The 25,866-nt window shown below is 40.6% G+C and overlaps 2 protein-coding genes across 10 annotated transcripts in view; one reads left to right on the top strand and one right to left on the bottom strand.

Moving 5' to 3' along the window:
* Nucleotides 1-22,902, bottom strand: part of CERT1 (ceramide transporter 1) — an 84,500-nt gene extending 61,598 nt beyond the window's left edge. For 2 of the 5 annotated variants that reach the window (XM_068177241.1, XM_068177243.1), the window contains exons 1-2: nt 22,507-22,902; nt 19,000-19,134 (exon numbers count right to left, since the gene is read on the bottom strand). In XM_068177241.1, the coding sequence (XP_068033342.1) occupies nt 19,000-19,134; nt 22,507-22,602 (231 nt within the window). In that variant the 5' untranslated portion in view covers nt 22,603-22,902. Of the gene's footprint in view, nt 1-18,999; nt 19,135-21,530; nt 21,582-22,506 lie in introns of those variants that run through there. The other 3 variants (XM_068177244.1, XM_068177245.1, XM_068177242.1) reach the window with 2 other exon arrangements.
* Nucleotides 22,903-23,054: 152 nt separating this feature from the next.
* POLK (DNA polymerase kappa) overlaps nt 23,055-25,866 on the top strand; it is a 29,951-nt gene continuing 27,139 nt past the window's right edge. Inside the window, exon 1 of one of the 5 annotated variants that reach the window (XM_068177240.1) lies at nt 23,055-23,206. The gene's annotated coding sequence lies outside the window, so the exon portion shown is untranslated. Of the gene's footprint in view, nt 23,207-23,516; nt 23,581-23,677; nt 23,758-25,866 lie in introns of those variants that run through there. The other 4 variants (XM_068177235.1, XM_068177239.1, XM_068177237.1 and 1 more) reach the window with 4 other exon arrangements.

Here is a 25,866-nt window from a genome sequence, read left to right as displayed (position 1 = left end):
TATATATGTGTGTGTGTGTGTGTATATATACACACACACATACATATATATATATATATATATATATATATAATTTACCACTCAGTCAAAGGAAGGGATTGTTCCACTGTGCTCTGCACTGAGGTGACCTCATCTTGAGCACGGTGTACAGGTTCAGGCATAGAAATATAAGAAAGACATAAAGCTGCTAGACAGCATCCAAAGGAGGGCCACAAAGATGGTGAAGGGTCTGAAAGGGAAGCCTTATGAAAGGCTGAGGTCACTTGGTCATTTCAGCCTGGAGGAGACTGAGGGGAGAATTCACTGTGGGTCTTCGACATCCTTACAAGTAGTGGGGCAGGCACTGATCTCTTCACTCTCATGACCAGTGATAAGACCTGAGGAGGTGGCACAAAGCTGAGTGAGGGGAGGTTTAGTTTTGATAGGGAGAGTAAGTTTTTCACCCAGAAAGTCGCTGAGCACTGGAAGAGGCTCCCCAGGGAAGTGGTCACAACACCAAGCCTAACAGAGTTCAAGAAGTGTTTGGACAATGCCCTCAGGCACAAGGTGGGACTCTTGAAGCTGTCCTGCACAGGACCAGCAGCTCGACTCAATGATCCTAGTGTATCCCTTCCAACTCAGCATATTCTGTGATTCTGTAAATCAGGTTTAGGGTTATACTCAGCTCACCGTGCAGTTCCATGCTATAAAAAAGTACAGCTGATCAGGTGATCCTGTTAGATCAAGTTGCTTAAAGAAAAGAAATAACCACTAACAAGGTTAAATATGCTTCAAAAGGAAATTAGGAGGTGATACATGATCTGCTGTTTACCTAATTTAATAGTATGTATTATTTGCCTATTTTCCATATTTTTGGCAACTGAAATAATTGTTTACCATCCTTCTCCTCTGATTTTTTTTTTTGTGGTTTTTTTTGGTTTTTTGGAAAACATGCTTCATTGGAAGAACCCTGAATTAACTGAACACAAAAGACAAATCACCTGAATCATGTGATGTGCTCTTTTCTTAACATAGAGCAAATCAGGTTGTTGTCGATTAACCCCCTTCTCCACCAGTAAGGAGTTCTTATTTCATTTTCACTGATAACTTGGCAGACTTCTGTATGTTACTTTACATACTCTGCATGTAACTGTATGTAATAGGCAGCACCTGTTACATTCTCCTCCCTCCGAGCTACAGATAAACTTCCTTGGTTTACCTCTGGCTATAACTGCTTGTATTATTTTCTGTACCTGCATCTAGCAAAGACCACAAAGTGTTATTCACAACTTCCCAGGTCTGTCCTTTATTCTTCTAACATTCTCATAAGACTAGTTTGATTCCTTTATGCTTCCTGGAAGTTTTCCCATTTCTCTTCACTTTTTTTCCTGTAGACTGCAACTCATTTCATTTAGGTCTCATTTCTGTCTGAGGTTCACTGTTTCTAGTCTCATGTTGCTTTTCCCTTTTTTACACTCAGAAGCTGTTTTAAAATGGTACACTTCTTAGCATCACATGACAGGACCTTGAAGGATAAACAGGGATTTTCATCTGTAACAAGCTAAGGACATAAGCTGAGGCCAGGATATGTCCTAATGACCTTTCACAACAAAGATAGGGCAAGAAAGAGGAATGTTATGCAGGGAACAGGAAGCAAGTAGGAATTCAGGATCCTCAGGATTTAAAGCACCTTGGAGAACTTCAGCTGCTTTTTCCCAACCCACAGCAGTCTGAAGCAACAAACATAAATTGAGAGAGCACTGGGGAGTAAAGCTCAGATCAAGACACTGAATGGGGGCACCTGAAAACATTTACAGTGTTTTCAAAGCTGAGTTTTAAGTGTCTGTGGCAGAGGTAATCTCTGTGTATGCCAAGGGAGCCTTCAAGAGCCCACATTAAAAAATAAACAAAACCAACAAAAAGCCCCCACAGCTATATCATAATTCCATTTAAGAAAAGGCTACAAGAAATAGGCCTCCAGGATCCACAAACACCCTTTCTGTATGACTCATAAGCTTTTTTCCAAGGCAGCTGCAGAGAATCCTGCAGAAACAAAGGCAATTCCAAGTATTCAAGCAACCTAGATCTTCCCAATACCAATGGACACTAGCTCATAAATTCTGAACATTTTTGGGCAAGTAGAGTTTACATGAAAAAACACTCACTTGGCTACAGTTACTGAGGAAGTCGGTAGCCAGCTCAGGCCTCATGAGTCATAGCTGATTGCACTGCCACAAAATCCTTCCTGCTATACAGCTGTCAAGCCTGAGGTATTCATAAAACAAGCTTCAGAGCAGTATCTGCTTGAAAAATACTGGCTCAGGTGCTTAAGGCAAATTACACAGGAAAGATTAAGTCTTTTTATATACTTTATAATCTTCAAGAGTACTCCATATCAGAAAAAAAATCCCAAACTCAAACCTCGACTGAAAAAAGTCTTTTGCTTAACCTCTCTCATTACTCCAAATGGTGTTAATGGCATTCTGTCCTTTTCTTACAGAGGAAAGCCAGGGTAGTTCATCGCAGATACAACTCAAGCCAGCATATTACTCTTACTAAAGTGTGCTTCTGCCACTATTCTCATTGCTGAACCAGAACTTGCCTTAGATGAGATTATTTTAAAATTTTGAAGGTTTTTCCTATTAAGAAAATCCCAAACTGGGAATTAGGACACAAGACAAACAACAGAGGCCTACAGAAAATGAAAACTACAGTTCCTTAGATCTCAGACGTGAATGTCACTAGCATAAATTCAAAAGAGGCTGTCATCTAGCCTAAACTAAAACATGAAACCTGATATTCCCCCTTTGCTTCTTTTAGTGTAACTCAAAGCAAGTTAAGAGAACTTCACATTCTTTCTTCTGAGTGGGTTTGAGTGTGGTGTCAATCAGAATATACTTAACTGAAAACTGAGCAAACAAATTCAAGTTCTGGTAATCAAACTTCAGGTTTTTTCTTTGAAAAACAGCCTACAGATATATGCCTTATATCAGAGTACCTGAAGCCATTAAAATCAAATACTCAGCTTTTAAGAAACAAAAAAAGAGCCTTATCAAGTAAAACTGACGTTAAGTATTTTGCATATATTTCACTGATGCAAATGCTGTATCTCATGCCTGCAGGTTTTTTTTTTTTTTGTTTGGTTTTTTTGTGGGTTTTTTTTTTTTGGTTTTTTTTTTTTTTTTATGTAGCACATGCATTGGGACAAACCACCCAGCAATCACTTAATCACTTCTTTTCCACTTGGAATACAGCTTGGTGCCTTCTGCTCTTTGCTTCATCTGCTGAGGAAGTCCTGAAACACCACACTGCAACTCTGACGTCTATCTGCAAGCATCTTCATGTTAATAGGCCTGTAAATCTTTTTTAAGATCGCAAACTTCACCAGTTTAAACTTAAATATTTCTTATAAGAGTAGACATGAAAAGTTATACCCTGGAAAATGAGATACAAGCCAGACTATAACTATTCATAACCAACTTTTCCAGCTCAAGAGAGCTGAACACACAACTTTTCCCATGTAAACAGCGTCACTGTCCTACCATGCAAGGTACAATTTATCTACTGGTTAGCTTTTTACAATTCCCACGACATCAGGAAAAAGCATCCTTTTTGCACTGTTCTTCAACTTCCTGAAATCCTCCAGTTACAAAGTACCTGAACAAACTACCATTTCCTCCACCAAAAACCCAAATGTTCAGAGCAGTTACCATCAACCTATAGATTTGCTTATTTGTTTTCACAGATCATTCAATATGTTCTGGACGTGGATGTATTCACTCAAATGCCAAAACCACCTCTATCCTCTCAAGTTTTCAACAGGAAATTCAGAAGATCACTCCAGGATAATATGGATAGGACAAGAAAGGACAGGGGGCACAAGCCATGATCAGAATAAAATAAATTGTACCTGTAACATGGTACTTCTTTTGAAACAGCCAGAAGTTCAAAAGAGCACTGTATTCACCCATAAGCAAGGAAAACTCACATTGGTAAACTGGTCACAGGGAGAGATATGCATGTGATAATTTAGGATGCAATGGACACCACCAGTATCCAATGTTAAAAAAAGAGACAGCACAAGATATGATGAGCTATAGAAATAAGATAATGAGCACCTTAAAAATTAGTCAACGTGATAGAATAGAAAAAGGGAAAGCAGTGCAATGTAGCAGGTAACAACATTAAATAAGGAAAACTAAAAAATCATTCCATGATTCTCATTAAGCAGCATGTATCAAAGCAAGAAAAACATTGCAGTTACTGGGAATTCAGGCTAACACTGAAGTACATACTTTGACTATGAGAATAAAGGAAAAAATGAACCTATTTGATACCAGGAAAAAAAAGCTATATGAACACATGGTACATGTACCTATGTTGAGATGCTAACAAAACCCTAAAAACAAAAAGTCTACTTTAAGATCTGTGCTGTGTGACTGAAGAAATTAGTTCTAAAAGCAGACATGAAAACTGTATTTCAGCACCCATGTAAAACCAGTTTGGAACTGGCAAAGGCTGCCATTAGTTAACTAGAAAAAAGCTTTAAATTAAAAGATTTTTCATTTGAAAAATCTCAGATAAGTTTGAAAAAGTGCACATCTTAAAACTATTTTTCTAAAGTATTTAATTCTTGAGAGAGCCAAAATGTGAAGAACTTGTCCCCTGCTTCCAAAATGTAAAATGGTTGAAAACATGTAACTTTTGAAAAAACTGTGAACAGAAAGGTATTTAAATTTGTGGCAAGCACATTTCTCTCTCTCTCAGGATTTTTATAAAGGTGCAAAAAGAGAAGTGAAAGAGAAAACAATTTCTATTTCTGCTCCTTGTTTTTCTCTTGTGGAATGTGTTTGGAGATTGTTTACCTAGAGCGAATGCCTGGTTGGATCACGGTGGATTGTTTGGGCCTGATGGCCAATCGGATCCACCTGTGTCTGGACTCTGGAGAACAGGGTCACGAGTTGGGAGTAGTTAGATATGATAGTTAGAGAGAGTAGCATGTAGTTTTTAGTATCCTCTTTTATATAGTATATTAATGTATCATAGCATCATTATAAAAAATAATTCATTCAGCCTTCTGAAATAACTCAGACATCATCATTCTTCCCACTGGGTTTGCCGACATCTACAACAAGTGGTGACGCCGAACATTGAATTAAGTACCAGGACCTGCATCGGTCCACAACCGTGATTTTACACGGGAAAGGAGGTGAACCCTCTTGAAAAGGCATGTCCGACGTCCCTGCGAGGGATAGGGGAAGTAAGACGCCGTGGAAACCCTCTCTACAGGACCAGGTGCAGCCCCGAGCAGTTGCCGTAACCGGACACCTCTGCCTGCCTTTGAAAAGGTACTGATTTTTGATTATAATACTGCCCTGACCTGGGGTGGACTTTAACTTTGGGAAGAAATGTCTGAAGATATAGACACTGGTTTGTATTGTGTACATGGCCGTATATTTGCCGTCTGGAGAGATTTGGCTAAGGTCTATGGAATTTATATCCCTGAGGATGATTTATTGGAGTTTCTTGAATATGTAGACACTACATGTGTCTACATATAGTGTCTGCAATATGTGTTTTTTTCAGGGATCTGGGTTTTTCCCTGAATCCAGCAGCTTGGAGATCCCTGTATTTCCTCATCAGGCAAAGCATCATGTGAGATCTCCGAGCGTTTCGATACATGAGAGTTTATTCCGAGCTTCTTCCGACAGTCCAGAAATGGACCCCTTTTTCGATAGTCCAGTCTTTGCGGCAGGTGTCCCCCCGCGAAAGGAGGGGGGCAGAGCCTTTGTCCGTGGCTCAGAAGTTTTCTTCTGCTTCTGCGCAGAGGGAGGTTTTTTCACCGCCTCCTCCACCTCCTGCTCCTGCAGCGTGTGAGCCCCCTCTCGTCCCATCGGAGGGGGCGGGCCCGCTCCCGACCCCGGCGGACGCGGAGACACCGCCTCCCTCGCCGCTCCGCCCGCCCGCAGCCGTGCCGCCTCCTCCTCCTCCTCCTCCTCCTCCTGCCCATTCGGAGCTGGGAGACTCACCCGCCGCTGAGAGCCCGCCTGAAGCCACTTCGGCAGGGGCGGAGACACCGCCCGCGCCGGCTCCCCCGCCGGCTCCCGCGCCGGCCCCGCTCGCCGCGCCCGCCCCTGCCTCGGAGTCGGCGGCCGCGCCTCCGGCACCGCCCGTCATCGCTGCCGCGGCGGCGGCCGCGCTCCCCGCACCGGCAGCCGGTCCTCCCGCGCTGGAAGCCAGCCCCCCGGCGCCGCAGCCGGCGATGGAGCCATCGGCAGCCGAGGCCGAGAACCTCCCCGCGCCGGCTCCGCCGCCGACATCAGCCATGACGCCCGCGCCGGCCCCGCCGCTCCCGGCTGCCCCGCCGCCTCCCGCGGCTTTCGCCGGGTCCCCAGGCGCTGCCACCAGCAGCAGCAGCGAGCAGCAGCAGCCTGGGGCCGCGCTGGAGCGGACCCCGCCGCCTCCAATCAGCCCGGGGTCCCCTCCCGGCCTGTTCCCTGGTGCTGGCGCTCCTCGGCAGCTCTTTGCAGCTGCCGCGAAAGTGGAGGTTATGAAGTCTAGTGCCTTTCTGGGGAACAGTTTTTCTTGGTCCAGTTCTTGCTTGGGTGGGGGATTCCCGCGGGAGCTCGAGGCCCCTCGCCCCTCCCGCTCCCGTTTGGGGGGCGGGGAGGATGAGTTCTGGGAATGCTGCCGCTGGTCTTGTGCCCGGAGAGCGTTGGGGGTGCTGCTGCCAGGGGTCAGGGAGCTGCGTACCGGCCCAGCCGTGCCGCAAGTCCTGAGAATCAACATTTCTCTGGGGAAAGCACCTTCTCTGCTGAGCCCTGGGGCAGTTCTTGTGTCCTGCTCTCGTTTGAGGTGCGGGATGAACAAAATGCTGCAGGAATTGCCGTGATGCTGGCCGCGTGGTGGGGGCGGGCTGTGAAGATGAAGATCCCGCCACGCCGGCCGGGCTGGGGCCAATCGGTCCAGCCCCCTGGCCGCAGGGCCCCGCGCCCCCCACGGCCGGGTTTGGGATCTTGGCTCCGCCCGCATGGACCGGGGCCGCCAGCTGCGCAGGGTCTTAAAGCCTGCTACTTGCTGGGCATTCTTCTGATCCCAAGAGTTCGGACAAAAAAAAAAATCAGTGAAGTTAGATTTAAGATTAATTAAATAGAGGTGGTTGACAAGAGAACAAGAAAAAAGTGGTCGATTTAAGAGTTTTGGCCATGGCATTTCAGAGATTTTTCAGGTTTTTTTTTTCTTTTTTATTTGGTGATGGGTTTTTACACAAGAAAGGTATGTTTGCATGGTTGATGATCAGCCCAGAGTTGGTTTTATCGGTTGTTGAAGTCTCTGGGATGACATTCAGTGTTTTGGTGTTTGATAACTATATGATGTCACGTTTGGTTTTTCTTTATGGGTTTTTTAATGGTTATTTGGACTTTCTTCAGTTGTTTTGTTTCAGGATTCAGCAGTTCTCTGTTTCAGCAATGAGAAGGACTTTTGAGGATGTCAAGATAAACGTTTCCAGACAATGGACACCTTCTCCTGAGAATCAGCTGTTTGGACTTTGAACTTTGAGCATTCTTTTCCTTGTTGTTTGGGTTTTTGTATTGTAAGGTTTGTTTTAGAGATTTGATAGATGATTTGCAGGTAAAGGATCTCTGAACATTCCACATCAGTATTTGATTTGGCTTTTGATTGATAGCTAGCAAATTGATAAGGGGACCTCTTGAGATGTGTTTGCTCTCTTTTGCAGGGTCCTGCAGAAGACTTGCAGATGCAGTTTTTTTTTATTTTTAATTTTTTTTTTAATTTATACTAAAACGGTGATATGTGGCAAGCACATTTCTCTCTCTCAGGATTTTTATAAAGGTGCACAGAGAGAAGTGAAAGAGAAAACAGTTTCTATTTCTGCTCCTTGTTTTTCTCTTGTGGAATGTGTTTGGAGATTGTTTACCTAGAGCGAATGCCTGGTTGGATCACGGTGGATTGTTTGGGCCTGATGGCCAATCGGATCCACCTGTGTCTGGACTCTGGAGAACAGGGTCACGAGTTGGGAGTAGTTAGATATGATAGTTAGAGAGAGTAGCATGTAATTTTTAGTATCCTCTTTTATATAGTATATTAATGTATCATAGCATCATTATAAAAAATAATTCATTCAGCCTTCTGAAATAAGTCAGACATCATCATTCTTCCCATTGGGTTCACTGACATCTACAACAGAAATTAAGTACCACTCACATGATTTTAAAGTTGTATTCTACATGGTGAATATTACTTCAAGTCATCAATGGAAATATCCTATCAGCTGAATCACAATATGTGTTTCACCAAATAATATTATGCATGGTTAGGATTTTACTGGACAAGATCAGTCAAAATATTGTCATTTGTGCCTCGTTAAATACTAAATAGCAATATTTTTCAAGTGAGTGTATTTCTCTCCAGAGTCACTGAAAAGCTCATGGGTCAAGATAAAGACAGAGAGACCACTTACCTACTGCCAGCATGGTCTAACAGATTTGCCTTAGGGAAAACTGACTTAATTTATTGCAAAGTAGAGCTGGATGGTGAGAAGTAAGAGAAGTACAGGAGGATTGGGAATGAGGGCTATGGTCTAACACTTTAATTCTGCCACTCCTTCCTTATGCTTTCACATGCTCCAGCAAGGATTGTATCCATCACTGCAATTCTTCAGGCCAAACCTGTTACAGCATGGGCTCTCTGGAGGCTGCACCCCCTCTTAAGACATATCCCGCAGCCACGGTTGGGTTCTAAACAGGTTGCAGTGTGGTCATGTGGTCTGGTGTGATTCTCTGCACAGGTTACACCAAAAATGCCTGCACAACGCTCTCCTCTACAGGCTGCAGGGGATCTCATTCTGTGGCTGGAGCATGTCTTCCTGCCCAGCCAGCTGTTTCTCACACATTTTCCTCACTCCTCTCTTTCTTACCCACTGCTGAGCAGCATTTTTGCTATTTAACTCCGTTTACCTTGAGATGTCACACAGTGGCTGTGAGGGTCAGCTGTACCCTGCACTGTGTCCACTGAAGCTGACCATGTTCTGTGCAGGACAACCAGAAGTCTCCTCACAGAGGCTGCATGGCAGACCCCAGCCCCCAACCCCATAACTTTTATGGATGGACCTCATCCAAAAAAGTGGATCATCTTTTATGATCCACTCAGTGCAATCATAAAAGCTCATCAAGATCCTTCTGTCACTATGACTTATTTTTGAAGACACTTGGCTTTAGAACTACAAACATTGAAGTAATTAATTTTGCAAGGACTTTTTTAATATCAGTAACTATCCTGGATCTAAGTCCCAGGAAGGAACAACTTAAGGAAAAGCATTATACTTCATTGCTTATAATACATTATATTAATAATGTACTGAAGTCCCAGAAGACATTACAAGTTCTAATTTTTTGTATTTGCAATATTTGCCCCTTGAGAAAAGCCAAGTAGATCCACAAATCTGGCGAATTAAGGTCTACCAAGAGTCACAACATGAACTTCTGGTTTCCCTTTCTTAGTTCTAAAATCCAGTCAACACCTCATAGAAACACTGGACTACAATGTCTTGCCTTTCCTTGTTGCTAAGCACTAAGAACCCAGGTTTTAGTTATATTGACCAGCTGTATTCTTTTTACATTTATTTGTACTGCATTTTTTTTACCACAGTACAGGAAAACCTTACTACAAACAAGCAAGTAAATAAGGTAGTTCTATGCCTATTGAAAGTGATAAACCTTTAGGGGAAAAATATGGGATATCTAACTTCTTGCTCATTAGCACATTAAAAAGAAAGCATTCTCATAATGGCATATTTGCACATGTAGGAAAAAAAAACTCATAATAAAGAAAATAGGCTTAAAAATACAAAAGCCTATTAAATGTTTTTACATTATTTGCTACTACCCAAATATTCCACTTCAGGCCTTGAGCCAGGATATTTTCTTCTCAAAATGCCTTTAAACACTAAATTTTCTTTTAAATAATGATCTTATCTTTTCAAAACCTAGCTAAAGTAGAGGCCAGTGAAAGCAGAAGCATGTAAGCAGAATTTAAAATTAGCTTGTTAGCATAGCATGCAAATTTAAAATTAGCTTGGTTTGATCTGTTGCAAAGAAGCTCCCTCATGGGAGAACTGTCCTTTTAAGTCTGGATCAAGTATACATTGCATGTTACTTTAGCACTGAAACCACACTTAAAATTTGAAATTACAGATCTCAGGTGTAAACCTGGTCAATCTGGTTTTCTGCACACTTGCTGAATAGATTCAGATGCAGAAAGTGATCATATAAAAACAATTTTCATATTTATTTGTGAGGAATTAATCTATCCTACAGGACAGTATCTTACAGTATATGATTTTTTAGATTAGTATTTTATAAAATATTTCTATGTTAATGAACTGGAATTAGTAGGTAGTCATGCTGTCTTGGTTTATATGTAAACATACCCCTGAAACTGCTATTCTCAAGCGCCTACTGAAAAAACAATTACTTAATAGCAAGACCTAGAGTATAACAAACATGTACTTGAAATGTCAGCTAAAAATTAGTCAAAGACATGGAATGGCACTGTGTTACTAGAAGAAAGAGGGCAAGGCTGAAATACTTGTAAACAGCGTGTGCTTGCAGCTGTCACCTTAAGTGATCTACTAGTGACTACAGATACATGTAAAAGCTCCATGGATTAGCAAATTGGTATTGACAGATTTAGGGACACACACAGAGAAATCATGATATAACTAATGGGCCTGTCCTGTTTAAACATAGTCTGAAGAACTTTAAACTTGGTCTAACTCATAAAACTTACCTTTAGAGCTAATTATAAATTATGGAAATGGAAACTTACATGTTATTGCTTTGGTGAGAACCAAGTCTAAGTGAATCCCCTGCAAACAAATTCCTATGATACTCCTCAGGTTTCCAGTTGGAACAAAATATTCGCATTATCCACCAACAACATGCATCAGCCACAGAAAAAAACCCCAAGAGAATTATACTATAGAAAAACATCAAGGTAGAATTGATTACAGATTACCATGTTAAACTTCTTAGGAACCACATAATATACAGCAAGAAACTAGAATTATTAATCAGGAACGAAGCCAAGCAATTTTGTATAAACTTCAGAAAATGCAGAAAACACTGTCTGAGCCACTTTTTTTAAAGGCTAATTTTATTGGACAAATGTAGGAGCAGGAATCACATTCACACTGCTGCATGCCTAAGTATTAATACATTGATTAATTTAGTTGTACCTCACACAGTGTACTGCAGTGTGGCACAGGAGCACTCTCACATACATCAGTGGCAAGAGAACAATATGAATTTCACAAGAAATTAATGAGTCAATATCCAGAGAAGGTACTCTACCCTAAGTGGTTCACTGCACTGCATTGAGCTGACAGATAGAGAAGAACATTCTGGACGTAGATTCATGGTGATGGGAATGGAAATTCTGGTTCTAAGAAATCAGTGGCATTCCAGCTAGAATGATGTACCTGATGTACCTGTGGAAGCACCACACTAAGACTTAAGTTTAGCTTGGTTTGAATCCAAACATAAGCAACTTAACATAGTACAACTGTATAAGCATTTCTATAAATGCAGTATGAACATTATTAGCAACAGGACTTATGCTAACTATGCAATTCCCAGTCCTGAGCTGATCTCATTAACTTGTTATGAAAACTGGCTCTTATCAACTACACCTTGGAACCAGGTGTCTCTTATTATGATACAAAATTTAAGCATGAGATATCAAAGACCCTGAAACTATGGACACAGATGAAAAGCCACAGCCCCAGAACCATAAACAATTCCTTAAATCGTCAAGTACCATTTAGTGAAAACATACAACCTCCACAGCTGGGAAGGCTGTTTTTGTTCTCAATAGCAGTGGCTACTTAAAAGGAAAAAACCCAAACAGCTGAGCAACAGGGCAAGGAAGCCACCAGGCTGCAGCCTGGAGAAGGACCATCTCTCCAGAATCGCAGTGCCCCAAACATATATTAAAAGATGCTTACAAAAGATCCTAATTTGGACCTGTGTGTGTTTTGGCAAAAGATGCATGCTTCAGTTCTATACCTGTCCTTTCATCCAACCCTCCCCATGCCTCACTGAGGAGTTCTCCAATTAGGTTACCTTCACCTTAGCAACTAGGACCATCAAGAACAAAGATATCAGGCTAGAAATACGGTAGTGGCTCCATGGTACTGCATAGCTACAGATAATTTAGGATGCAAGTCAGATATAAGTGACTGCTTTGAATACAAGATGATAATGGCTACTGTATAGTAAGTAACGTATAGCAATAATTATTGTAGATTTTTTTAACATATTAATAATTTTAGAACCTGCATCATAGTACCAATAACAGCCTCACTGAGCTGATCTGGATGTGTATTTTTCCATTTCTGACTTAATTTCTTCAATACACACTACAGAAGAAATCATTCATTTCTCCACCATGCCAAATAATTCTTTTTTGCTGGACCAGGATATTAGCCCTTTATAAAAGTTTGATATACACACACATTTTCATTTCACATCAACTCATCAATGTATGGTTCAGATAACCCAGAGACATACACAAATTTGTACATAGGATGTGAGTGCCAAAACTAATTGTCCAGGAAAATCCTGTACTTCAAGGAATTTCCACGTACCACACCAGCAGCAGCCCAGTGTCATTATCTCCTAGGCATTTACTCCCTTTCCCTTCTTCCCTATCCTGTTGCTCTTTGGCATTTTCCTCTCCAAAACAAAATCACCTTAGGCCTTTCACATACGAGTAAGTATTCCTAAACACATTCACCACTATTTAGAATGTCCATTTCCCATTTAGCCAAAATCTCCCACCAGTCTTGATTTAACTACTTGATTGAGACACACACCAAAGCCAAAGACCTAAATAAACCCCGACCTAGGTAGGGCTTGTATTATAAGTCTTAGTTTACTCAGGTCATTTTTTTAGTAGCAACTAAGGCTGAGAAGGCATTTTATCAAATTACAGAAAATTAATTATTCAATTAAATGCCCATCATGTCATGCTACATGAGATTGTTTTGCAGCCTCAGACAGTTGGAAACAATATTTACCCAAGCAATTAGTAATTACTACAAATTTACTGCTAGTGTTTCTGCCCAGGGCATGGGCTTATGGCTTAGCCTTTTTAATAAAAACTTCCACAAACTAAAACCTATCAGTTCCCATTCAACTTAACTAGCAACAAACTTAAGCAAACCTAACAGTAGATACAAACTGCAATTACAGCATTCTTTTATCATAAGCAGGTACCTTAGCAAGATCAAATTTTGATGTAGTAGGTAGAAAAAAAAGTAAATCCAAACTTTACTTCCTCTATACCACTTCTATACACTATCACATCAACTAAGTCAAAAATACTGTTAGATTTCACATTGTAAAAAGTGTAAAAGAAACACATTGATATATTAATGTCAAGATCACATTTTGAAAGTCTGTTTTGCAAGACATGACTCTTCATGCTACTAAGAACATTTCTCTAGCACTGACATCTCCTTCAGTTAAAAATACATATCTTTATTATAAAACTTAGAGATTTGTAGGGTTTGAGGTTTCTGTGGAAATGTGTTTTAATTAATGAGCTCATGAAGCATTTTCTGTTAACCAGCCAATCTATTTTAAAAAATGTCAGTCTGTACTTCCTCTCACAAGTGCCCATTAACAATGGTCAGTATCACTCTATAAATAAAACAGAAATACTACTAGACTGAGTAAAGGTGGCTCTTCAACTAACCATATCTTTAAAAAGTGGAGCAAGATTTTTATTTTTAGTGGTTGATTACTGGATACAAACATGTCAGTCTCTCTTAAGACTATATATAAGGAAATGAGAAATTTATAATTGAAAACTGCCAGTTTAGCTCTTTCATGTACAATGTTCTTGTTAATTTTGTAAACTGAAAGTAACACATTTACATCTGTCCTAATTTATAAAATGAATATTTATGAAATTCTTTACAACAACAATTTGCTACTATTTAGGAAGGAAAAAAGCTAAGACAACTCACTAAGCTGTCCCTCAGACAGACTTCCATTTTCTATCTTCTTGCTTTTCCTGAGCTCCAGATATCACAATAGATGCTCAACCCCCACACCTTTTAGAAGTTCATTCTAAAGCTAAATGGCTGGCTTGTAATTTTATATTAATATAAAATGTCATTACTGCCTTCATTAAGCAACTGTGCTTTCCAATTGCTGTTTCTGGAAGAAAAAAATCCCCAACAAATGTGTTTACTTGAAATTATCTCCACTATGCAAACTGAATTTATTGCGCAGTTCTAGTTCAGGTATTTCCACAGAGCTGTCTACTTACCTCTTTACAGCACAATAAAAACACAAAGTACTTCAAAAACCCCAAACTAGAAACCAATAGCAAGTTTCCATAAAAGTTTTGGTATGCATATACATCATTGCAGTATAACCAAAGCCAAGGAAAATCATTGCATCACAATTGTTGCATCTGGTTTAAGCAACTAAAACCAAAAGGCTTTTCTACAGAAATAATATACACAGGAAAGAAGATGAATATCAATACTGGATTAAAGCAACATGGCAAATACAGATTCTATCAGTAGAAAAACTGAAGTTTTAAGTTGGAACATAAGCTTCTGGAACTCTTCCTGTGTAGGTAGTCACCTCTTGGGACAAAAAATACAAAGTTCACACATAGCTGAGTTTAAGCCATCTTAAAATCTTACCAAGCATTACATTTCTCTAAACATTTTTTAATATCCTCCATATAGATCCATGAAGAAGAGCTACTCTGACCAGGCAAAATCCTCTAGAATTCATCAGATAAACACTTTGATATTAAGAACCGTATAAAGAGATTTGAGAATCTATTAATATAAATTCTTATCATGATCAAATTAACGTTGGCCTACGTCTTAGATTGCCTGAAGTGGGGGTAGAGCATATAATGTTATTCTTGATTTATCATGCTGTGACTACATGAATTAGTGCAAGTCACTCTGTACAACGGTGGTGATGGCACTGTAAGAACAGACACAGCAATCAAAGCAGAGACAGTACAAGGTTAAGGACCAGGCTGCCTGAAAGTTGGACTTCCAGATCTACAGGGCATTTTCTTTTTGTTCTTTTAATAACAGACCCTAGACCTTTCAACTCCAAAACCACACCCCAGGGATCCACATATACACAACTGCCATGAACATCCATTCTTAACCTTGTACACAGAATTCCCCACTGGAAGTTTGACTTCACGAATGAATGAACTACATAGCTTTAAGATAAAGAAGGGAATTCTTAATAAAGACCAACTGGCACTGACAACCATCTACAGCAGTAATTTAGTATGCACAGGATAGATTAATATAACAAAGCTTAAGTTTGTCCATATATGAATTTTTTATAATATGCATAATTTCATCCACCGACCACACAGCAGAACTTTCATCTTCAATTTCAGCCTCCAGCCTGTTATAAACCAATTAAACACCTTTGAGATGTTTTATCTTATGTGGATAAAAGCAAGTCACCTAGCATCATATACTGACTTTCATCATCCTTCCCTAAGCTTAATTCATATGGCCAGTTCATTACTTGATGTAATCCATTGAGTATACAATAAATATTCGTCCTTTATTCCTCTATTCCAGAGAAATCAGCTCTTTTCAGTCCCAGTAGTCTAACCAGATCCCATAGTTTTCATTCAATGGAAGGTTACTGTCACACGGCCATACCTATTCTGGACATATGACAATATAATTCTGTACTTGAAACACACAAAAAAAGCTGTGCTAATAAGCATAAATTTAACTAGCATTCTTTCATCAAATAAAGGGAAGAGATGAGTGTCTTACAAAATATTCCTGTAAAATTATCTATCAATCCCTACCCAGTGCAATACAAATGCTATAACAAGAGCAGAAGCAACTGTGGGCTTCAGCATACAATATCATGTCTGAATTAATACTATGACTTATAATTGGACTCATCCTTATTGCTGGAAGTACAGTAATACCACTCAGAGACAGCAATCTTCCAAATTTATGCTTATATATTAACAAAATGTGCTCATTCTATAGTAAGAGTAGAATTAATTATGCACAAAAAATCATTACATTCCCCATTGGATTCAAGCATGCATATCTAATCCAAGTGCCTACAAGAAAGCTTTATGAAGATCCAGCTACCCTTTCCTAGAAGGGAACATTACAGTTATCAACACCATCTAATACTACAGAAAACTTAACTGAAATACAACAGGTTAAGATAGAAGTAGTTAATGCATCTGACTCTGGATCAGCAAGATCAAGGGAAACTGAACTTAGAGTGTAGTGAAAGACTGCTTAAAAATATTAAAGATTAAGATCTCAACTATATCGAATCAGTGCAACTGAATTAAGACAGTAAGAAACCTGACATCCCCTCCTTACCAAATTAATTACCAATCATTCAGTAAATAGTAAGTTCCACTGAGAGCAAAGGTAGTTTCCACACATTATCATTTCAACACTTATTTTATCAGCTATTGGTGTTTTCCTATGCATTTAAATACATGCTGGAAAGCTTACAGGTACTGAAGATGTTATGAGGATACAGAAGTAAAGATCAACTATGTACCTCAGGAAGACTATCTTACACATTTATCTTTGAGCATAATCAATTTTCAATTGAAAACTTAAGTTAAAAAAATACAATATTCAATTTGCTACTAAACAATTATCAGTGTTGCAGAAGCAACAGAAGCATCAATGCTAAAACTCTGGCTTCAAAGTACAAGCTCTGAAAAACAGAGAAAAATTACAAGACAGTTTCAAAAGTATATTTCTATATTCTAGAGACACGAAATGATCCAATAGTATTCCTCAACTTCTACAATTTCCACAACAATAACTTTAATTGCAGCTAGATATAACTAACTGGAACTTACTAGCTCTCAGGAATACATCTACCAACTGAACTGTCAAATATCATTCACAAAGCACGAGCCTGAACAAAAATGGAACTACAATATCCGATTAACCTTTAGAATTGTGGATGTTTTTAACTCTTTCTCCATGTATTCAAGAAGTTCAAGAACTTAAAAACAGATGCATCAATTCAACTCCAAGTTACCAGATCTAACAAGCGCCAGAAAGAAAAAAGGTACCTGTAAGAAATTCCAGTGTTAAATACATCCTAGTCTGAAGACATGCTTTCCAGCTTCCCTTCGTAAACTGCAATGTACCAAAACATTCCAGCAGCAATGGTGGTATCCCAATAACTTCTCGCTCCACCACCACAGCTGTAATTCAGGCTGCTGATATGTGCTGTACAGCATGCCTGCAGATGCTGTTTGACTACGTCCTTGCCAGCACCTTCCTGTCTCTGCCTGGCTGGCATGCTAAGCTCTCGCCTCTTGAGAGATTTTTGCAAGTTCTGATCATAGGCTCAACAGACTGCCAAAGATACACCTCAGTGAGAACTCCTAGAGACTGTCGTGTACAATCAATTCCTGATTAAGCCACACCTTGAAGAAGTTCTAGAAGCTCAAACAGTTCAAAAAAATAAAACACATTACACAATCTGTTTAAAATTTTGGACTACTACAATACTTGCCAGACATCTAAATGTAAAAACCTCCTTCACTTCACAAACTTCTCTCCAAAATACATCTGGTTGATGTAATCAATCCAGTCCTTTTTTTTTAACCAAGAGGTGTTAAATAAAATTCTCTTTGTAAGCTGATTATCAATAAGGAAGAATACTTCTCATTCTTCATTCTTAATTTAACTTGAAAAAATTTCACATATTTGGTGGAATAAGAACCTACATGCTAATATTTAACACTAGTACTTTAGGAATTTGTGAACATACATGCTAAGGTTTAACACGGCTACTTTAGGAATTTGTGTGCTATGTGAAAGTCCAGCTATTTATACTCTAAATCACATAACTGGATAGACTATTTAACGGTATTGCAGAAAGACTACAGCATGTTTTTTGACTACCATTAGTCATTGTGTGTATCGTAATTCTGAAAGTCAAAAAAGCAGATTTTTTTTCTTTATTTTCTAAGGCCAATTATTTATTTTAACTTTTCATGGAGTCATAAAGGTTGGGAAAAACCTCTAATGTTATCAAGTCCAACCATCAACCCAGCACCACCATATTCACCATTAAACCATGCCATCAAGTGGCATATCCACACTTTTTTTTGACACTTGCAGGGATGGTAACTCCACCGCTACCCTGGTCATCCTCTTTCAATGTTTTGCAGCATCTTCTGTGAAGCATTTTTACTGTGTAATCTAAACTTCCCCTGAGACAACCTGAGAGCATTTACTCTCAATTGTCCACTTCCTACCTGGAAGAAGAGACTGACATACAACTTGCTACAACCTCCTTTCAGATAGTTTAAGAGGGCCATAAGGTCCCCCCTCAGCCTCCTCTTTTCCAGCCTAAGCAACCTCAGCCCCCTCACCCACTCCTCATAACACTTATGCTCATTTATATATAGGCTCTTTATTCTTACCAGTCTATTCCAAACCTTCTTTTAGCATTTGACAGAAACAGCCACACACTAATTTGTTCAGAGAAAGAAGCACAGAGAAGAACATTTGCTTTTAGAAACCTACAGAGTTGTGTTCAGAAAGTCAAGAACTACAGTCAGAGAAACACTACCCTCTTTGTAGAGTAAAGACTGTGAAGGATGGTACCTCCTCTGGGAAGATGGTCTGGGGTCTTAAATTGACCCATGAAAAAAACTTTGCACCCTTCACAGGCAGACAGTCTATCCACCCACAAAACCCTCTAATGTAAGGAATGAAAAGTTGCTTGCCGAAGCCACAAATTAAAAGAGTTTGGTTTAGCATTTGGAATTCTTTGCCCTGCTCCACAGTGTTCAACTGATGCCACTGTCATAAGTAGATGATCTTAAAGAATTTGCCATACCCATGTTTGCTTTCACCAGACACAAATATATAGCACCTCAAAACATGAATGATGCCAATAATAAAACTGCACTTACTGTAATCTCAGCCTTGCTCAGACAGATTGAACCTCTGCAGCCATACTCCGTTTCATCCTCAGACTTGTAATAACTGAGTGTGTTGCTTTTCAGAACTACCCATCGATCCTGCCATCCATGAATGTAGTTGGTCCACTGAAAAAAAAATTTTCCAGAGATCAGCCGATGGAAAGACGAGAATAAAAGAATGATGGATATTTTCTAGGCTTTTGAGCACCTGAAGAAAAAGGCAACTTATCTTTACAAGTACTTCCTAAATGAAAACTACTTTTCTCCTCAGAGCTCCTAGAATAATTTTACAAACTCCCAAAACAACCAAAAAGCAGTAGTTTTGAAGCATCAATAAGACAACAGATGTCTGGACTCCAACTGCACTGCCAAGGCCAGTCACAATAAAGGCAATAAACATACTGACACAAATTGAAGAAAACAGGGGAGGGGGAGAAAGAAATCAAACATTAATGACTAAGGTGAGTTTAGGCACTTGATTTAAAATCTGGAGCTAGGCCAAAAGACTTAAGTGGATGGAACATGGAATAGTTTATTTTATATAAAATATGATATAAAATTATATAAATACAAACATACCACTATCCCAGTAAATAACTATTGCAATGCCTAGGGGACTCAGTGCTTTATTGATTTAGTATTGCCCATAGACACTGCTTTAGGTTTTAATTCTAACTACTGTCACTAAGATGATACTTGGTTATCAGCAGACATCCAATCATGTTTTTGCTATTCAGATTTTTCTAGGGACTCCACATTCACATACTGAATAAAAACAATATTCTGGGAACAAATTCCAGATTAATTCTAGAGACATCCAGTAAGAAGTGACCAAAAGTTCTGATTACTATTCTTACATTTGCAACATTTTTTCTGACTGCACTATGTAGAATCATATGAAATTCACAGAATCATCTGACACTAATAGAACATCAGGACTACCTTATAATTCTGATGGTACACTAATATTTATTAATCAATCATGGTGCAAAAATGTATGTTTTTATCATACATTTGATAAAAACAGAAACAAAAGCATTGAAATAAATCTTATCATGAAAGCATTTTTTTGATTTTGACAAATGTTCTTTGATGAAAAACTCTGGCTAACATTTAAGTCTATCCATCATTCATTATTTTGTAGTCTAAACAATGAGGGGGAAAGGTCAACTAACAGTCTCGTTCCCACTTCATACTACATACATTAATTAACACATACTCCATAATTACATATTAACTTTAGCAATAAGATGATGAGGTCTAAAGAAAAAAAAATTATAGCTAAGAAATTCTTAACAATTTTCAAATGTAGGCAAGACCTTGATTTGCTCTTAAAATATAAAGGCCTTTTTCTTCTCTTAATACATTTAATTGCTAAATACAGCACTACTTAAAGAAAGCCTCAAGTGTGCTTAGCGCATGAAGTGGTAGCACAAGCAGTCAGAGGTGTATTATTTCCTGCCTTCCTCTTTTCCTATCTCTCATGTTCCCAACTCCTCCCAGGATGTGCAAGGCAGAGTCCAAAGTTATCTTGGGGAAAAAAAAAAGCAAAGAAAATGACCTTTCCTTCTCTGAAAAAGTTAACAGAAACATATATAGCAGTGAATCTTGCATCTGCTGTTGCAATCCAAATGTGCCATGAATTAAGAGACTTCTTAAAGTGTACTTAGGTAGGCACGAGGTCTTGGCAGAGAAAACACCAGTTTTTTTTCCAAGCATCTAGATTCTTATGCTTCCTGAAAGCCTCTTCCACTGAAGTTCTTTCTTTGTATCCACCTTAAAATCATTAGCAGGAAATACAGTGGAAAAAAGCCTATGGTTGCAAAACATTTCAAATGACCAACAGGATATACTTCTAATAAGTTTCTCTTACCAGATTCCTCCATTACCTTCACAGCTTTTCCCTTTACTGAAGGCAAGAACTACAAAAACTACTACTCACACAGTGAACTGCAGCCTACTTCTACGATTTTAGAACTTAATTATACACAGTAAGTTATTAAAAATAGCTATTTCCTTAGTAGAAAGTTCAGTATGCTACCATTCCATTTTAATTAGTTTACCTTAATAATTACTGAGGTATCAACTAACAAAAGGTAACCTTACGCCTCAAACACATTCAATGAGATGGGTTTCACCATACTTCACTATTCAGATTAAATTCCAGGTCCTCATGGGAAAGACACTCTCTGCAACACTCAGCATAATCATCCAGAAAAGTAAAAAGTTTGCACATACCTCAGCTAGAATGTCTGAAGCTATGGCTTCACCTGCTACACCACTGAGAAAGAACACCTGGACTTTGTATTTAATTTGCTAACATAAAAATTAATTACATCCCACAAATTACTTCCCTTCTAACGACGGAAGCATCTTACCCAAGAAAAACTTTGCTGTGAAAAAAACATAAACAAAACAGCAAAAGTATGCCAAACAAAAATCTCTTACTGTAACTGCTCTAACACTATGTCACATCCATCTCATACCCTCCTTCCCCCATCCACTATTAGGCAAGAGCCTACAAATGACAGCAGAGATCCTTCTCTTCTCCTAACCATTCCTCTTATCTCTGGGGTTAGAAATATTTCCAGGCTGGAAGGAGTTTACAAAGTCCCTCGCAAAAGTGCGAACTCAGTCATGGCTGTTTTCTACGAATTCAGGGCAGTTTAAGATCTCTATATCCCGTGCCTCCTACGTTGGCTTGTGCCTGGCCTTATTGCGTAGGACAAGAAAAAAAATTCAAAACATAGTGCTTTAATCTTACAGATATTTCAACGTTATTCTGAATATACTTTCTGTAATAAAAAAATAAAATATCCGTTTGAAGACTAAGTAATTCAATATGCGACTCTAAAGTACTTCTGAAAAATAAAATGTTCCAGTATAAACCGACACATGCTCGGAAGCCACCTTCTTTTCAGCGATAAAAGAGAAAATAACTATGGTTATTTTCAAAAAGGGAAATAAGCCGTATAGCCATTTTCCTTTTCCGCTCCTCCCGTTATCTCTTGCCGCAGGAGTATTTCAATGCCCTGTTTTGGTACTTGCACTCAAAGCCGTGCCTGCTCCCGACGAGACACAGCTGGCTGCGTGCGTCTCCGGGAGCTCCCGGGTAGCCGCGACACCCAGGCCCGGCGCCTCTCCGGCCGGAGCCCGAGGCGCGGGGGAGACGCCCTCGCTGCGCGGCTGCCGGAGCCCCGAGGCGTGCGGCCGGCGGGCTCGGGGGGCGGCGGGCACCGCGACTCTGCTCGAAGAAAGGCTCCCCCCGGCCGCAGGGGGCGGCGGGGCCGACGGAGGGGGCGCCCTGCGCCGCCGCGGCTCTACTGGCAGCGGCTCCGCCGTCAGGTGGCGGTGCCCCGGCCGTGCCTTCGCCGCCCGTGGAGCCGCCCGGCCCCACCCGCCACCGGGCCCCTCGGCCCGAGCCCCCGGGGCGGTCGGGCCTGACAGCGAGGAGGATGGGGGGCGGCAGGGCGCAGGAATGGGCTAGAGGCGGCTTACCTTGCTGAGCACCCCGCAGAGCTCAACAGGCAGTCCGAGCTCGGTCTCAGGGTCCTCCTCGGAGCCGGAGGAATTCCAGCTCTGGTTGTCCGACATGGAGACCGGAGCCGCAGCCACCGCCGAGCTGGAAAAGAGCCGGAGCGGCCCCCGCCCACAGCAGCCTTCTTCTGCCGAAGGGACCGGAGCGCCGGGCTCTGCTCGAGCGGGTGCCGCTGCCGAGCGCTGTCCGCCCCTGCCAGCGACAGGGCGGCAACCAGGCTCGGAGCCCCGGGATCCCCTCGCCGCGGCCCCTCAGACCCCGCCCGCGGCCAGAGCCACAACACCGGGACAGCGAGGGGAGGAGGGGCGAGCGCGCGTCCGCCTACCGGGCACCCGCTCAGCGCGCTCCCGCCGCCGCCGCCATCTTAGGGGAGGCGGGCGCTCAATGCCACCATCGATAAGCACGGCGCCCCGCGGGAGCTGTAGTCCTGCCCCGCACGGCCGTGAGTCTGAGCGCCATTTACCCCTCTCTCGTGCCGCAGGATGTGCTGGGAGATGTAGTCTTACTCCGACGAAGCGCGGCCGCCATCTTGGTTTCGTCGTTCCTGTGCCGGTGCCGGCGCCGGCGGGTATCGCCTCAGTGCCCCCGGCTGAGGGGAACTCCGGTACCGAGGGCGACGGTGCTGCCCGGGCCGATATTTGCTTTGTCTTTTGTGCAGAGGTATACGTTTTATCTTTAGCGAGGCGAAGCGTCTCTCCGGCTCTGCTTGCCTTCAAGGGCGAGGAGATGTAGCCTCTCTTCCTCGCCTCAAACCGGCGGGACTCGGGAGGACAGTTGAGGGGGTTGAGCGCCAAATTTTTCCCTCATCAAATATGGTGGAGGCGGCGGGAAGGGGCGGGAGATGGTGCCGGCTCTGAGTGAAACGAGAGGGGCCGGTGAGCCGTTCGGATCCGTCCGGGTTCTGCTTCCCCGGCGGCGCGCAAAGGCGTGGGGTGGGCAGAGGGATGGGTCGGCGTTCCGCCTCGGCTGCCCGGTACTACGCGTGCCCTGCCTTCCATTTATTGAACTGCTTTCGTAGTTCAGGGAAAGAAACAGTGATTTTTTTATTTTTTTTTTTTCCCCTCAGACTTATTCTGAAATACGTGTTTTCGTCGATGTTTATGGGTGGAGATATATATTTGTAGAATGGGGAAAAAAAAACCCCCACCCTATTGTACCCGTCACTTCATGGCTTGCGAACAGCGAATATAGTGGTTTGGGAAAGACTTAAGGGTTGTACTAACTCATCTCCTTTCTCCTGATTTCTTGGGCGGGGGAAAACTGTGTTAAAGAATGTCGATTGAAGAAATTTTGGGTTGGGAAATACACTATTACTGTTGTAAGAGCAATGGTGCACAATTCTGTTTTCTCTGACTTCTTCCTTATGACAAATCATTGTGCAATTTTCCCTTATTAGGCTGTTTGAAAGTTTCCATTGAGGGTTTTTTTTTTTTTTTTTTGAAAGAACATTGACACATCTACTTATATGCATTCTCAATATATAGCAGCTAAAAGTATCACTTGGTTTTTAAAATTTTAGAAGTTTAATAATAATAAAATGGTTGTAAAAATAGTAATACAATTAGAGTAGTAAAAATTGAGAGTTGGGATAATTACAAGACAGTAAAAGCAAAGAATTACGGATGTCCAGATGCTCCTGGGCACTTAAGCCCTGACAAGCATGTTTGGTGAACAAAGGAATAACCCTTAAAAACCATATACTGTTGCATATTCATACTACTTCATGGTTATGCATACATTCTATTTAAAATAAGAAACTCTGTCTGGAATATGTCAACTCCTTTTAATCCCCATGGCGTCTTCGAGCCTGAACAAGGCCTGAAGAAATTAGCTTCTTCTGATAAGAAAACCATAAATTTCTCTTCTCTGGAAGATTTAGTTGTTCTGTGACTGTTATCTCGAAGCAAGTATTTAATTCTTTTTAAAACAACCCCACATACATAGTTTCTATTTTAACTACAAAACTACATTTACCGTACTATTAAAATGTTAATGCAGCACTTCTAATCAATATAACATAATGCATACAGCATTCCATTTAATATTTGCAAAAAGCCAATCATAAAATATGCATTTTTCACAGATACAGATATTTATAATGAATGCAAAACTGAGGATGATTCCAAAGGCAGCATCATTGTCCTAATTTATTAGAAATAAAAAATGGTCATAGACATCTAAATATTTGTGTAATCACTGCAATGTACAGGAAAAAACTTTTACAGAAGTCTACTCTGAGTGCTACTTTAGACAATTTGCCAAAAAACAACGTTTTTTGATTCACTACGTGTTTAGGAAGAAACCAAGTGCATTTTTTTATCCTTGGCGTCGGTTTCAATGTACTGTATTTGTCAAGCAGGCTTTGTAAGTATTGATATGTATGAGAATAACTTGTACTTCTTCTCTGCAATATGTTGCTGAAATTAGTTGGCTTTACCTGTACAGCTAGTTGTGTTTTCCCAGTTAAATTATGAATGAACTTCTTTTCAGGAGCTGAAGAGACATATCTGAGGAAGTCCTTTTAGCAGTGGCAGTAGCATGTACACAGACATTTACTGTCATGCTTTTGGTCTGAAACTATTCATTTAGTTACAGAGGAAGCTTGCTTTTTCTTTTCCCCCTCCAGAACATTGAATCAATCAAGTGTTATATACTAAAAATGCATTGGGTAGATAATTCTTCAGGTTGTTCAACAAACATGCCCATTCTTTTTAGAGAGTATTTGTTTTGTTTATTAATTGTGGCTAGCATTTTACAAACTTTAAGTGAAAAAATACTGAATGCTTAAAGGTTTGCATTTTCAGCTTTTCATAGAATGCATTGGCTGTGCTAGGTAATAGATTTTTGTTTACATCTGCCACATGCTCCCAGTGTATCTTGTTTTTCAACAGTGTCACCAGCTTACGTTCTTCCAAAAGCTGTATTGCAATTGTGAATACCTTATGTAAATTACCCTTTCTTTACAATATTCTGACCGTTTTTTAGAAGCTTAACATACTGTCTGTTACTGAGATAAGGCCATACCCTTTTCAGCAACCATGGGTGCAGTGGGAGTAGATTTGTAAAGGAAATGTTTAGTACTAAGGACTTGAAGTTCTTCTTATACACGTTTTGAATGGTGTTTTTTTCAGACTGTAGTAGTTTGATCCCTTGGACGGCACTACATTAACGATTATGATTTACCAGGTGTGCTCTGGAAGAGCAGTCTTCCTGTTATGTAATCATTTGAAAAGAATCAGGTTTGCCTGTGCCAAGACCAATCTAGGATGCAAACCAAAGCATCGGAAATGTAGAAAATCATACTGGTATCCAGATGCACT

Source organism: Anomalospiza imberbis, chromosome Z (genome assembly GCF_031753505.1).
Source record: "Anomalospiza imberbis isolate Cuckoo-Finch-1a 21T00152 chromosome Z, ASM3175350v1, whole genome shotgun sequence".
NCBI classification, from domain to species: domain Eukaryota; kingdom Metazoa; phylum Chordata; class Aves; order Passeriformes; family Viduidae; genus Anomalospiza; species Anomalospiza imberbis.
Note: the sequence above shows the minus strand (reverse complement) of the source record. Positions and strands in the feature narration are given on the sequence as shown.